Source organism: Anomaloglossus baeobatrachus, chromosome 4 (assembly GCF_048569485.1).
Source record: "Anomaloglossus baeobatrachus isolate aAnoBae1 chromosome 4, aAnoBae1.hap1, whole genome shotgun sequence".
Taxonomy (NCBI): domain Eukaryota; kingdom Metazoa; phylum Chordata; class Amphibia; order Anura; family Aromobatidae; genus Anomaloglossus; species Anomaloglossus baeobatrachus.
Window position 1 is genome coordinate 473,071,173 of NC_134356.1, and position 16,184 is coordinate 473,087,356.

General features: G+C 40.8%; 1 protein-coding gene across 2 annotated transcripts in view; it reads left to right on the forward strand.

The window, feature by feature from the left end:
- Positions 1-16,184, forward strand: part of THSD4 (thrombospondin type 1 domain containing 4) — a 1,079,410-nt gene that overhangs the window by 734,999 nt on the left and 328,227 nt on the right. Inside the window, exon 1 of one of the 2 annotated variants that reach the window (XM_075345713.1) lies at positions 946-1,157. The exons of the other annotated variant lie outside the window; for it this stretch is intronic. Coding sequence (XP_075201828.1) covers positions 1,086-1,157 — 72 coding nt within the window. The 5' untranslated portion in view covers positions 946-1,085. Of the gene's footprint in view, positions 1-945; positions 1,158-16,184 lie in introns of those variants that run through there. 2 annotated transcript variants of the gene reach the window in all.

Consider the following 16,184-nt stretch of genomic DNA (forward strand, 5'->3'; position numbering starts at 1 on the left):
ACTAGAGTGGGGCTTCTACTATAAGGTTCCTATACCTACGCTTATACTCACCCTCTTGTACTTTCACCTTATTTCGGCATCCTTGCGGTTCCACAGCGCCATCTTGTTACCTCAACTTCTGCCTGGCTGAAAGTCAGATCTTACATCACAATCTCTCAAGTATAAGTCTATGAAAGCGAGAACGAGGATCTCATAGACTTGCATTGAAGAATGACCTCCAGTGTCCTCAATGAAACACTGCAGTTGCTGGCAGGTCACAATCTACCTGAGGCCGACCGGAGTAAATATGAAGACACCAGAAGGGTAATTATATGAATAGAGTCAGGGAACTTAGATTAGAAGCACCCCTCTAGTGAAATAAAAAATCAACGCTGGAGATTTAGAGGGTGTAGACTCATGTGTCTTCCTTGTTCCAGACCATGCAGACCTGTGTGTCTCCATGGTAACAGACTACAAACAAAACATTTTTGTAGTCTGATGCTTCTTGCTGTAAGTTTAAGCTTGCCTGATTCACTGTTCCTAGGTTTATGAAACTGAATATTAGGAGTTTGTTGATTCTTATTGTTGCAATAATGGAATAAAGAAAATTACGAAAAAAAACAAACCTCTATGTTTTCTCTAAAGTTTGAATGTCACCTTCATTGTGTATGATCAGGGGATTTATATCCTTATATTGCAGTTTATCTTCAACTATTTTCTATTAATTTTTATTGTGATGCACACACCTTTCTGGTCCACAGAAAAAGTTATCTTTTAACTGGACCAGATGCGTAAGTTGGCCTGGACCACTTGTGTCCCTCCCTCTCTTTGCTCTATATGAACTACAGCCCCTAGCACATTGCTGTCTCCTTCCCCCTCCCCTAGCTCGGAGAAGTTATTCCATGAGGGGATCAGCTTACCAGTTGTCTCCAGTGCTGAGGCTGAAGCAAAGCTTCTTGTATTGAAACGGCTGTAGACCGAGCGAGATCAGTGCCTTGCAGAACTGCAGGCTCCAGATACTGAGACACAAGTGCATCTGCTAGCTGTTAATACTTGGCAGAAGGATTTTCTTCCTCTAGGATAGTTTTGACATTGAGTTACTAATAATGTTTGTCAGCTACTTGATTTTAAGTTTCCTCTCCTTTCAAAAAGCCATTCTTGCCCGACCTGGGGGAGAGGTAAGTCACATTTGGTCTAGTGTGATGTGCTTGATATGATATAGTTGTTAATGACCTTACTGTGATGTGTTTTGCTGAATGACAAAAAGTTGGTCATTTTAGATATTATATAATACTGGGAATTAAATGGTTTAAAGTTTCTCAAACTTCTGCGCAACACATACTTATGTGTATGACTATGTATTGTAATGTAAAGTCTCATTATTAATGGGGTAACATTGTGATCTTTCTCATATGGGTCACATTGGGATTATATTTTATGTTAACCTCCATGAAAATAGAACTTTATAAATTTAGGGGCATAATTAAAAAAATAATACATGATCGTATTGATACGATGTTTCCCGGTAATAGCCATTTATCAAGTTTTGGGTTTTTTTTAACATTTTTTATATAATGCTATTATATTGAATAGTTGAATAATAGTTTATACACTTAGAAAGCAAATGATAACTTGTCCATATGAGATCTAACTTTACTCAAATCTCTTACTTTATTGCTTTATTTTATTTGCTTGTTTATAATGCTTTTATACCAGTTTGGTAGCAGCGGTCAGCAAGTGGTCAGTGGTCCGCTAAATCAGTGTCACTACCAACAAAGGTCATGTTCTTTCATGTTCACAGTGATCTATTAAACATCATGTCTCTGTATCATGTGCTCTAAGTTGTTGAATCACAGTGGTTACTATGAGAAATGTGATATACTACCGCTAACCTTTGTATCATTTGACATTATTTAACACGTCATCATCTTGTATTTAATTATTAGTGATCGTAATGGTAAACACCAATGAATCGATCAATCGATTGATATGATGTATTTGGAGTAGTACTGACATCTGTATATTCTTGTGTTGAACATTGGAGATCCACCAAATTGTGACATCTTTTATAGATGCAAGATTGTGCCACAAATGTTAATTTGGAGCAAAAAAACATTTCTGCGAAAGTGTGCAGTGCTGTCAAAACACGTAAATGACTTTTATAGGTACACAACCATGGCAACATAGTGCACTCAACGGGCCTGTTAAGTCTTTATCTTATGCTTGTTTTAATAAAAATTAATATAATATTGAGAATTATAGGGTTGGGCCATGATTAATGTGGTTGGCTGCAAGTTGTGTAAGAATTAAACACTGTAATTTATTATACACTCTGATAGATCCAGTATATACACTGTAATATATCCATCTGGTTCTACCAGCCAGACCACAACTTCCTTATAAAATGGAGTGGCCATTTCTCCAGTGGAGGGCCAGTTCAGGTCATTAGCAGGTAAGAGTGTCTCAAGCTGCATTTTAAACTAAAAGTGGTTTGAATCCCTCAGATATAAAAAAATATAGTTATAGATGTGGTTTTACAACATCAGCAAAACGCAGCCACATCTGGTGCAACTCACATTATACAGCTCCATCATCTAGTGAGTGATGATCATGGTTTAGTCAGTATGAAACTTGTGCAAAAGTTCACAGATTTCTGAGGATCTACTAGCTTTCCCAGTGTCTCTTTATATTAGAAGACCCAACGCCACCCCATAGTCTTCATCTCCTACTAATAAGAAGAGGTTTCTGGGTTGCCGGCACTTAACGAGGTTTGCTGAGCTCAGTTCCAGCAGCCAGGGACTACCGATGTGGCCATTGGACCTGGGTGCTGGTAATCTTTTTGCTCAACTCTAGTCAGTTTAATGTCTTAGGAATGTTTAAAGGGAACCTGTCAGGTTCCCTATGCCCTTTAACCCAGCCACATTGATACCTATGTGCCCAAATTTATTCCCTAACCAGCACTGTATAATTCTATTTACTTATATAAATGTTTAAAAAGAAACAAAACAACCCACTTATTAACTGTGCACCTTGCTTTCCGTATGCTAAGTAGGGCCTAAAATACTTGCACGGGCGTTAGTTCCCCAGACTACTGTAGTCGGTCCTCTTTCCATGTTATCATGCTCCTTTCTGTGTGATAACATGATTTCCATGAGCCAATATCGCCGTCAGCTAATTGAACTCTCGCGCATGTGCGCGGCTTATTTCGGCTTCATCAGTGTACTTCAGACGCAGGGTGGACACTTCCCGGCTTCATCAGTTGCACTGCACATGACTGAAAGTTCGGAAGAGGCTCACATACACATCTTCTTAACTGCCGGTGATGTGTAGTGCACCTAATGAAGCCAGGAAGCATCCACCCTGCTTCTGAGGCGTACTGATGCAGCCAAAATGAGCCGCGCTCATGTGCAAGATTTCCAGGGACTGGCAGTGATTCTGGCTTATAGAAATTATGTTATCACACCCACAGGAGCATGATAACATGGAGGGAGGGCCGACTAGTCTGGAAAAACAACGCCCCTTCAACTAGTCAAGGCCCTAATTAGCATAGGAAAGAGAGCTTTAGAAGTCTTTTTTTTATATTAGTGAATAGCATTATACAGGGCTGGTTAGGGAGGGAATTTGGCAAACGGCTATGAATGCTGCTGGGTTGGAGGGCATGAGGGACTTGATGGGTTCTCTTTAATAAAAACTTTGTTGGCCCGACACTCACTCAAAATGACAGGCAATTAGGGCCCTGTTGTCACAGCCCTAAATAATGTGTTTTACCATTCAAAGGAGTTTTACAGCTTGTGAGAAAATATTACTGCCGCAAGCAGTGGTTATAAGAAAAAAATACAAGAAGGGAAACATTTTCTTTTTTTATATACTTAGTTTGGGAATCCACTTGCCAACTGGTGCTGCTTGTTCCATGGTCACCACCAGACTGCAAGCTATGAAGTCCTAACCTTGAGTCTACTGATCTTGCATCCATTCAGTGACCACAAGTGGTCAGATGGTCATGATATATATATAGATATATCTATATATCAGTAGAGACCAAAAGTTTGGACACACCTTCTCATTCAAAGAGGTTTTTTTTATTTTCATGACCCTAAAAATTGTAGATTCACATTGAAGGCATCAAAACTATGAATTAAAACATGTGGAATGCAATACTTAAAAAAGCGTGAAACAACTGAAAATATGTCTTATATTCTAGGTTCTTCAAAATAGCCACCTTTTGCTTTGATTACTACTTTGCACACTCTTGGCATTCTCTTGATAAGCTTCAAGACGTAGTCACCGGAAATAGTCTTCCAACAGTCTTGAAGGAGTTCCCAGAGATACTTAGCACTTGTTGGCCCTTTTGCCTTCACTCTGCGGTCCAGCTCACCCCAAACCATCTTGATTGGGGTCAGGTATGGTGACTGTGGAGGCCAGGTCATCTGGCGTAGCACCCCATCACTCTCCTTCTTAGTCAAATAGCCCTTACACAGCCTGGAGGTGTGTTTGGGGTTATTGTTTTGTTGAAAAATAAATGATGGTCCAACTAAACGCAAACTGGATGGAATAGCACGCCGCTGCAAGATGCTGTGGTAGCCATGCTGGTTCTGTATGCCTTCAATTTTGAATAAATCCTCAACAGTGTCACCAGCAAAGCACCCCCACACCATCACACCTCCTCCTCCATGCTTCACGGTGGGATCCAGACATGTAGAGTCCATCCGTTCCCCTCTTCTACAAAGACACGGTGGTTGGATCCAAAGATCTCAAATTTGGACTCATGAGACCAAAGCACAGATTTTCACTGGTCTAATGTCCATTCCTTGTGTTCTTTAGCCCAAACAAGTCTCTTCTGCTTGTTGCCTGTCCTTAGCAGTGGTTTCCTAGCAGCTATTTTACCATGAAGGCCTGCTGCACAAAGTCTCCTCTTAATAGTTGTTCTAGAGATGAGAAGGTGTGGCAGAATAGTAGTGCTCAATGAGTGGATTCCTGAAGTGGGTAAATCTTCTTTTCCTCTTATCCCTATTGCTTGCCACTGTCATTTTTTTACATAAGCTAAAATAAACGCTTTAAAGTGGTTATCCACTACTGGATAATCCCTTTTCACTGTGCTAAATAAAATAAAATTCATTACGTTAATTATGTTCACTGTCTACCTTCTGACACTCTTTGTCATGTCAACACTGCAGCCTATCAGTGACAGTTGATAGGCTGCAGACTTCGCAGTTTCACCAGAGAATATTCACTTTGATGGAATTGTGAAGGCTGCAGCCATTCATTTGGGGGCATTTAAAAGGGATTGTCAACTACTCTAAGCAATTCAATAACTCAATAATAATGACATTATTTATGTTATTAATTGGAGTCTTTCCATAACAAGAGTTCTGGTTCAACAGTGTGATACTCTTAGGTGATAGAGTGAGTGCACTGATCAGTGGGGTAAATGGGCATTGACAAAGGGCCCTGTGCACTATCACATGTAAACTGACAAATATAGACAAGAGGGCCCAAAGAGGTACCCATGTCCATAATTGACGTAGAATAGGTTCTGCCACAATACTAGCTACAACTGATCAGTTTGTTCCATTCTCTACCTTATATTTAGGGACATCACATTTGTTTAGTGACATCACTGGCCTAATACCAAGAGCCAACAGCAATCTTAGTGCAACAAATTTCAGGAGAGAATGTAACAAAACCCTGACTTTTAAATTTGATCTTTCCTTTAAATGTATATAAAAGCAACCATGTTTTAATTCATATATGCAATAGAGCAGTTCACAAACTTTTTTTTATGTTGTCATTTTGGTGAACTTTTTTTTATTAATTATTCCTATTTTTTTTTAAAAAAATTAAATACTATTCATACACAGTGGGTTGTAAAAATTCATGCTAAATCTAGTAACATGTTCATTCATTCTTTGTCATGTGGACGCTAAGTATCTGTTATGTTCTTGTCAAAAACTAGAAACTAGGAAGAAACAAGTGCATTAAAGTGAGTAGTTCTGGTGCATATTTCTAATCCCTGCCTAGCAGTCCATGTATCTAGTAGCATAGATAAAGAGATCTTTAGAAAAAGTATTTCTAAAGATCCTTTATGATATGCTAATGAGCAAAGGGATTAGTCCCAAGGGCATTATTTACCTAGACTAGTCCACCCTCTTAGCATGTTAGCACATGCCATTCAATGTTCATTACCCAGCGCCATAAGTGGTGATGTGCGTACCTGTGTCTGCTGTCACTACCTCTCAGACACCGGGATAAGGGTCAGTGCACATGATCGGAAGTCTCAATGTCCGGTCATGCGCACTGGGCGTCTCTGAAGCTGGGACGCGTACACCCAGTTTCATAGTGTGCATGACTGGAAGTACGATGATTTCTTTTCACGCGCACTGACCCTTAACCCAGTGACTGAGAGGCGGTGACAGCGGACACAGGTACGCACATCACCATTTATGACGCTGGGCAATGAACATTGAATAGCATGTTAGCATGCCCCTGTGGGCGTGCCAACATTCTAACAGGGCGGGAGTAGTCTGAGGAAATTAACGTCCTTGCAACTTATCCCTACGCTCATTAGCATATGATAAAAGACCTTTGGAAATACTTTTTCTAAAGATCTCTTTATGTATGCTACTATAGCCTCGGACAGTTAGGCAGGGATTAGAGATATGCACCCTGAACCGCTTGTGGTTTTTGCTGCATGATGGACCTGACAGGTTCCCTTTAAATATGTTGATGCTCTAACATTTTGACTTTCCAAAGAGCATTTCAAATCTCTACTTAAGACTCTGATGATAAGCTGTATGTAGAAATGTATTTCACATGATTATGGGTAGGTAATGCTTACCGACAGGGGAGTAGATATTATTGGTGCAACTTGTGAAACCGCAGAGGGTCCCAAGAGGTAACGGAGCCAAATTTCCACCTCCAAAGCAGATAGAATTGTGCATTATGGTGAGCTGTTAGACCTCAAAGGGTCATATGTTGTTCATGCACAGGGCTCCTCTTCTGTCTGTGTCCGCTCTTGCTTTCTTATGATCCTTTTCAGCCATTGCAGCAGAAAATGTTTAGCCTCAAAAGAAATTTTAAATATGAAAAGGCTTTTCTATAAAGCCCATAGATTGTTGTCTCCATTATACGTAGTACTATATGTGTGCTACAGCAGAACTAGCTCTAGGCATATCAAGGCTCTTAGACAAAGTCATAATGTGCCGACCCAGCATAAACCACGTTCAGAACACAAATAGTAGTGAATCTCTCCATCAGCCTAGGTTTGTTCTGTGTTGTCCACCTTGTAGTACTTTATTGTTTTGATAAATTACAATTTACCATGAGCCTCTCAGTTTAGACATACAATATAAGAACGACTAGACTAATGTGAAAGTAATATACAGGCAGTGTAGTAAAGTAGAGAAAGCAAGAAAAGTATAGAGTAAAAAAATAAATAAAACTTAGAGGTCCTTTCACCAGCTTTCGAATGTTTAATTAACCACATCATGTATAAAATAGATTTGTATTTTTTCATTTTTCCTCTACGTTGTGGAGATATAAGCTTGTAAAGTTTAATTTCTAATTTCCTTTTCAGCCAAAAGGACGTTAACAGAGATTCTTCTTTGCAGGTGTTTTTTTATTCCACTGCTTGACGATGACCAATTATAAGTAGGACAAGAGACAAACAAAAGAAAATACCCTCAGAGAATGTGAGACCCCGGGTTATATATGTGATATGGAAAGACATGCATTGACCCACAGTCCTACTTTCCTCACTGAACTCACTGCTGGTACCTACTAAGATTACAAGCTGGGAATTTCAGTAGAGAATAGCTATGTGTCATTACATGGAACTGTCAGTGCGGACAGGGTGTGTAGAGCAGAGCTGTGTGCCACTATAAACACCTCTTGCAGGTCAGGTCTCCTCTCACAGCATTGTCAGTTTGTGGGGAGGAGAGATAGAGCAGAGCTGTGTGTTATTACAAACACCTCTTGAAAATAATTTCTCAGGGCACTGTCAGTGTGGGGGGAAGAGTAGAGCAAGGGGATGTCATTACAAGCAGCTCTCTGCTCACAATGCTCAGCTCTACTTCAATACCCTACCCCCATACTGATAATTTCTTGAGAAGAGATCTGCAAGCAGTGTATGTAATGAAGCACAGCTCTTCTCTACAGCTTTTCCCTTTTGAAATTACAGTAGGTTCCTACAGTGAGCAGAGTTGTGGGTCATTACATGACTTTCCATATCACAAAGATATAGTCAGGTCTGCTAACAGTGTCTTATTTTTCCCCTGCATGAAGACTACTTCTTATAATTGGTCAATTTCATGCAGGGAAAAAATGAAATGCCTCTAGAGAAGAATTTCATCAACTCAACAAGCTAATATCTCCATAATGGAGATGAGAACTAAAATTATAAACAATCTGTTTAACTCAGCTCTTCAGCCACTATTACATGTGGCCAGTTTAACTTGCAAAAACTGGTGACTGGTCCTCTGTAAAGAAGCCCTGTCATTAACTTTTTTTCTCTTAATCTATGTATATATGTATGTAGTGTACAGTCAGTATATATATTCACCTACGTCCATCTTCTTAATTTCCAGCGCTGTTCTGCTCCTCTTCTGAATGATGTCACCGCTCTTTAGATTCTCAGAATTATGCTACGCTCTGCGTGACCTAGAAGTGGCTTTTACAATGTAAGCCTATAGAGCATCAGAATGAGGTCTCATAGGCACACATTGTAAAAGAGACTTCTGCATCTCGCATTGAGTGAGCCGCATAGTTTGAGGAGCAGTGACGTCACTCAGAATAGGAACGGAACGGTGGTGGATACCGGAGAGGATAATGGTAGGTGAGTATATTAGCACACTGAGTACATTACATGCGCATACACATAGTTTAAGTTCATGGGAGCACTTCTTTAAGGCAGGGGAGGAGGGAGTGCTTCTTTAAGGCAGAAGAGGACATACCATTGGTGCAACCTGTGCAGCCGCAAAAGGACCCAAAAAGTACAATTACAAAGCAGATGGATTTGTACATTTATAATGAGCTATTGGACTGAAAAGGGCCCATGTATTGTTCTTGCAGTGTGGCCCTCTTCTGTCTGTGTCCACTTCTACTGTTAGGTAAGAATATATATTTAGGCTGTGCTCACACAAGCGTATGTTCTCTAAAAGAGACAATAGGATCGATTATGGTAAATTATGGTAATGGCACTTGGATCAAACTGTGATCAGAGTTTGGTCCAAGTGTCAGTTTGTGTGATCCTCTTCTCTCGGAGGAGAGAATCGGATCACAGGTGAGAAGATGTAGACCAAAATTTTTCCATCTTCTCGATTCTTTGAAACTGCACTTGAATGTCATCTGAGTGCAGTCTCATGAATTCTATCCATAGACTGAATAGGTGAGCCCTTAATTATTTTTTTATGTAATGAAGAAATGCTATCTATATTAGACTCTCTTCAATATTAAATAAAATACTGAAGCTGAAAGCTGTGCTAGGATTTGTAGTTCCACAGTACCTGGAAAGCAGCATGATGCCTCTAAACTAATATACAGTTACGACTGTTGGCAACAAAAGACTAAGCACCACTTATTGATTTCAGTCTTAAAACGTAAATACTCAGTGTTAGCTGCTTTCACAGTTTCTAATCCTTCTTGAGCGAATCCTTAGTGGATATTTCTAATTCTCACCCGCTACCTATAGATACAATCCATAGATGCTATTAGGAGGAAATTTAAAGCAGCTCAGCAGTAGTATGTTACCACATGTTACAGTAACTCCAGGAAGAAAAGGCTGTAAAAAGAGTTACAAGCTAATCTGGAAAGGAATTGTCACAGTGGATGTCTTGTAGGCATATAGGTTTTACTCTAGAGTCTGTAATGCTTAACATATGGCACACACACTACCTTTTTTATAGTGCTGTGGAAAAGTAAAACTGGCATAACCTCTCTCCAAAAAAACAGTTACTGTTTAATGGCCACATGGGTATTCAGGAGAAACTCCATTTTTATTGAACTCAGAAATGCATTGCGTTATTACAAAAACATTTCTGTAGTATATTGTGCTGTGAAATCAGTCTGTATGTTGTAATATATATCTTTTATATAAGTCTGTGTACATGTCAGCCGTCTAGCACAGCAATATCAGAGGATATAAGATCTAAATAACAAACTTTGCACATCCGGTTATAAATGCTTCTAATATTCTGTCTAGTCTAGAGCAGAAACGGTTTTACATGGATTCTTATTTCTGAGGACAAAGGAACAGTAGGGTAATAAAATAGTGTTTTCGTGCCAAGTGAAAAGGCTTCTACCTAGACTGCAGTTGGTATGGGGTAAAACTTAAATATATCAACATAAAACGGTGATGTTTGATGGTTCTGTGTTACAGGATCCATAGATCATGTTCTGGCCCAGAAAGTAGACACTTCTACATTCACTGGAGTAGAAAACTTAGCTGCGCTATATGGAAACCCATGTAATGCAGCCCAACGCAACCCTACAATTGATTTGAAGAATTTAGTCCCGGAGCCAAGTCAGTGGATGGGAAGCCTGAGAACCACCTCCTACATCTTGGCATCCTTGGCTCTTCTCTTGATTAGCTGGTCTGGCGCAATGTCTTGTATTTGTCTTGCCTCGGCTATGGCATGAAGCCATGCTGGCTAATAAAAAGAAACCGGCGTCTTTTTATTAGCCAGCCTGACTTATTGACTTGACAACTGGAATGGATCCTGAAAATCAATTCACACCAAGCCTACCAGTCATACTTGAAAAAATCTCTTAGAGAAATTCCATTGAAGTTTAGGCTCACACAACGTTATTATTTTCTTATAACTCTTTGTGCTTGCTTTCTCTGAAGTATGGAACTGTCGCGCCCAGGGATATGGGGTAATCTGTCCACCTCCTTAGTCTACACTGTACTGACTACTGTCCACAGTCTTCCCCCCCCCCAGCTGGTCAACTAGTGGACTGATTTGGCTCCACCTCTAGGCGGCCATCCATTGGTCCGACCCTAGCTAAGTACCATTGTATGGGGGATTGTTGGGGAAAAACTGGGATTACCTTGGTTTTTGCTGTTACCGGCACTGGGTCTCCGGGTCCCTAGGGGTTAGGCCCTGCATCCCAGTGGGGATGCAGTACCTTGTAGCTCCCTGATGGCTTCAGGGGTACTACAGAACCTTATTTGTATAGGTGATTATGAGCAGTGATGGGTGAGCACTAAAATGCTCGGGTGCTCAGTCCTTGGGTCTAGCAGGTCAGATGCTCTGAAAGTGCTCAACCCGAGTAACGAGTATAAAAGAAGTCACTGATTGGGCAGTTCAGCTCTCCTCTCACATTCAACCAGCCATAGACAGAGCATTTACGGTGGGAGAATATTTTTGTTTGTTGGAATACACTACATCTGAAAACATTGTTTTAACTGCCAGTGACAGCCTTTCAGAGATTGCAAATGGCTCTCACTTGGGAGCCGGCTCACATCATACAGTGAAGCAAGTCTGTGCTTTGTGTTTCAAGAACGAAATGTCCAAGCACCCGTGATACTCGGACAAGTGCCCGAACTTCCCAATGGAGTACTGAGCACGCTCGGCCATCTCTAGTTATAAGCATAAAAACACCTCTTGAGCCAGATAGACCATGGTAATTTACCTTATTGTTCAGTTGAACTCATAGATCATGTAATCAAATGGAATAGCGTAAACTAACATAATTAAGTAAATATTGAACTGTGCGGGAATATTGTTAGTGTGGTATTTCATTACTGCGTTTGTATAGGAGCTAATTGAGGCACCAATTATACAAGCTAATTGGTGGTCATTCACTGACCTGTTTAGACGGCCAATGCACAGATTGCTGATACATAAAATGCAATATAATGTTAGTAGCAGCACATCACCTGTTTACATGGAGTGATGTGTTGCCCACACCCATAATTTTTATACTGGCATAAAAATAATCACACACTGATAGTTCGTATCAAACATACCTACAAAACACTGATGACTAATGGCTTCACTAAGGGCCATTAGAGGCATTATTATATAATATCAGGAAATGAAATATATAGACCATGATGTATAACTGGAGTTTAGAGTTAGGAGAATCGATATACAGGACTCTGGTCCATAAGTCATGTCAGCAAATTGTGACCATTGATTGGAGCCATGCCATTTTCCTCTTACCTTTTGGGAGCCATGCCATTCTCCTCTTACTTTTTGGGAGCCATGCCATTTTCCTCTTACCTCCCGGGAGCCATGCCATTCTCCTCTTACCTCCCGGGAGCCATGCCATTCTTTTCTTACCTCCCGGGAGCTATGCCATTCTCTTCTTACCTCCTGGGAGCCATGCACTTCTCCTCTTGCCTCCCAGCATTTCTAGCTTTTCTTTTGATGAACCAGGTTGGAGTGACATCATTAATGCAGTGAGATGAACACCCGACGTTGAGCCAGCCCACTAATTAAAAGACAATTCGAGAGTCTCTGGAGGTAAGAGGTGAATTGTAGACCTCCTGTCTATCGGTCACAAATTACTAATTTGGCCGATAGACCAGATTCCTGCAAATCAATTTTCCCAGCCCCACTGGAATCACATAAAGCATGTGACTATTGTTGACATGATATCTTTACTTGGCCTTTTTGGCTTTTGTTTATTAGAACACATTTTCCTTCCTTTTTAATTGAATACTTATGACTGGCAGGGACATTTCTCTTTTGATTTAGAATATCTGTAAATGGACCTATTGATGGATCCAGAATTAAACAAGGTTAAATCTCACTGTAGTGAAGACATTTCTGAAGACCTCCATTGACAGCCTGTACAATGTTTAGACTATCATTTCCCAAGCGGCCAGAGTAGAGATATTTCTGGTCACAGGTTGAGTACAGTTGATGTAGATATGGAGACAATTTCCTGTGGTTTAACTGAAGTCAGGTTCACCTGTACCAGAAGTAGAACGCATTACTCCTACCGTTCTACGCCTACGCTTTAATGTTGACTGTGTCAGCAAATATTTAACCTTTAAGGATAGAGATTCCATCTGGTCCAGTCCTTTGCACTCAACACCTTGTTACCCTGTTGTTCTCTAACACCTGATCTCTCTCTGGGGACCAGCATGGTTTTCAGAATCACAGACTCCACTCTTTGCCTAAAAATAAAAGGGTGTAGATTATTGTGTAAAATTATATTCAGTTCACTGAGGAGCAAGTGATGACTTGATGAAAGACATTTAAACTTCATACATTACCCCACCTTTATAAAAACAAGCGTACCACTATGTTACACTGTACAATACTTCGTTTTCATTCTTTCTCTAAGTTTATTTAGCTTAGTTTGAACTGCACTTCCAAATAAGTCATTGAGCTCAAACTAAGGAGTTTCATCTGTGTAAAAAGTGCAAAATGGAACATTTTAACCCTTAACTGACTGTCATCTGTAAATGGAAGTCTACTTTTACTGAGTTATTTTTACATTTTGACTTTTGAATGTGTAATCCAATCTCATGTATTTATATAATATGTAAAGAATAGGGCATGCACTTCCAACACTGCAAATGGAGAGATCAAATTGTATGCATAGCTTCTATGGGAGTGAATTGACAATATTGTGCATGCACATCCAACTCTTTATTCACAGTATCTTAAGGCAAGGTGCTATTTTTGAGATGTTTGCCGATCCTAGCAATGGACCCCACATCTATCAAACAGATATGATATATCCTGTAGAATTGTAATAAATATCTAATATGGGAATACGCTTTAACTGCCGTTTACTGTCATAGTTTAGAGTGTAAAAAAAGAAGACAAGTGCAGTAGGTGGCCATAAGAATGTCTACTGAACCAAACATCTAATGTATATGGAGCTGTCCTGACTCTCAATCATTGGCAGATGGCAGGTGTAATACAATATACATGATCCTTTTCTTCTTAAAGAGTTTATCCACCACTTAAACAATTCCTTTATAAGTGCTATATTCTCCAGTGTAAAATAAAATTTACAGATACCTTCCATTCCAACGCCATTCCAATGATGTTGACTCCTTGTTTCCCAGGGCTCAAGTGACGTTTTCATATTCTATTTGAGAGCTGCAACCAATCAGCAGCCGCTAATGGGCTGCAGTTCTCATATTTCCTTCTAAAGTCCGAGGTTTGTTCAAAGGGATTGTGAGGAAAGCAACCAATTAGTTGCTGATCGGCTGCAGTGCTCACATGGCATAACAATGTTCACGAGCCCTAGGAAACTCAGCAGCAAATTTACTGGTGTTTGATGCAGGTATCTGTTATTTTTATTTTACTCTAGAGAAAATAGAATTTATGACGGGATTGTCTGAATAATGGACTACACCTTCAAGGAAAATAAGCCTTGAGAATTTTTTGATTGTGGCTCTCAGTGAGAACACATGCACACTTGATGGAGCTGAGCTTGCATGTGTATGGGGTAGTCAGGAAGAATAGTTTTCTAATATATATGGACATCTTTATTGTTAATTTACCATGTGTATATTATACTTTATGCCTGTTCCTCTTTGATTTAAAAAAACAAACCAACCCCCCGCCCGAAAGGAAACTAAAGCCTTTTGATTATATTCTAATAAACATATGACTCGCCCACCCCAGCGCTATGGGACACCCGGTGCTGGGCCGGACTAGTCCGGGGGTAGTCAGTGGTGGCGGGGCCCGACTCCGTGGCCCTGGTGGGTGTCAGTTTAAATATGGCTGGTGACTTGGGGTTGGAATAAAGTTTGTGTTCGTGACGCCACCTGTGGTATGCGGCTATTAAGCCGCCGCTGCTGTATAGGGCCTCCGGGGCTGTTGGAATGGCAGCTAGGATGGTCCTGCTCCCCACAGGTGGAGCAGTACACCGGGGCAACAGTTGGTGTTCATGAGTCTATGGTGTGAATAACACGGTGCAGAGCCGACAGGCAGTGAAAGAAACAGGCACAAACAGTAGTCTCTTTACCTTCTCCTCTTTTACTCGGCAGCAGTTTAGTCCAGGGAGACCGTCACAGATGGTAAAGATGGTCTGGCCGGCCTGGAAGTGCCTGGGGGTGATCTTTGGCCAGTTGAGTATGAGGCCTACTCCCTACTCTTTCTTTTCTTTACTATTATAGGACCCTGCACTCTGAATTTAGCAAAGGCCCTCCTGCTGCTGGTACCAGTGGTTCGTCCCTTGTTCTGTGTGGTAGACTGCGCAGGCCCTCTCTGGTGCTTCTCTGCTGGAGTCCACACCGGGCCCTGGGGATGCAGCTGTACCTTCAGATTGCTTCTGGGCCAGGGGGCTTGCAGCTCTCCTGCCCTCCGGATTCGGCTACCAGGGAAGGATTTTATACCCTGGCAACCACAGACTCCGATGTCCGAGTCTCTTCTGTGCCTCTCTGCACTTCTTGCTTCACTGGGCCAAGCTATTCCAGCTCTAGCCCCCAGTTCCACAAGGCAGCACTACTCTGCGTCTGTTCTCTTTGCTTCCTTTCTACAGACTGAACACTACTTCCTCCCTCAGGTCAGACTTTAGGGATGCTCCCTGGAATTCCAGGTTCAGAGCTCCCCCTGCTGGCTGGAGGGAGAACTGCGTTGGATGTTAAACTTACTGACCAATAGATCTCCCAATTACCTCCAGGCTCAGCATTAACCCTTTGGGAGGGCAATGCTGTTGTGGCGACCAGGTCCTGGGGCGCCACACATACGCAATTCTGAATTAATATCTCAGGAGCTTGTTGGCACAGACTTTCTGGTGCCTTAGATTCTACTTATGAAAACTAGGGCATGACTGCCAACACTTATCACTTTAAACTGAATACAAAAAAACATGGGCTTACAAAATAAAATTGAACATTTCGGTACCCAACATGTAGTGTCCTTAGCTCCTCCTTTTTATTTTTTTTTTTATCTTGACATACTCTTTGTAGTATCTGTACATTTTGCCTTTACCAGGCACTCTGCCCCCTGGGAATATGCCTACTGTGTCCATAGATAAATTCACACCATTGATTGTAATAAATCATACATAATTTCTTGTTATATCTAAAATTTTGGAATTTCACAATTTTTCTACTGTATGTTGCAAAACATTTTAAGATGATTGCAAAAATTCTAACATGATTGAAAATTCTTGAAATAGGCACAACAATGTGCTCATATAACCCTTGATTATACTACAAACATGGCACTACCAAAAGTCTATCATGAATAATGTGAAATGGATATATTGATTGGGGGATAGGCTCAAAGAAT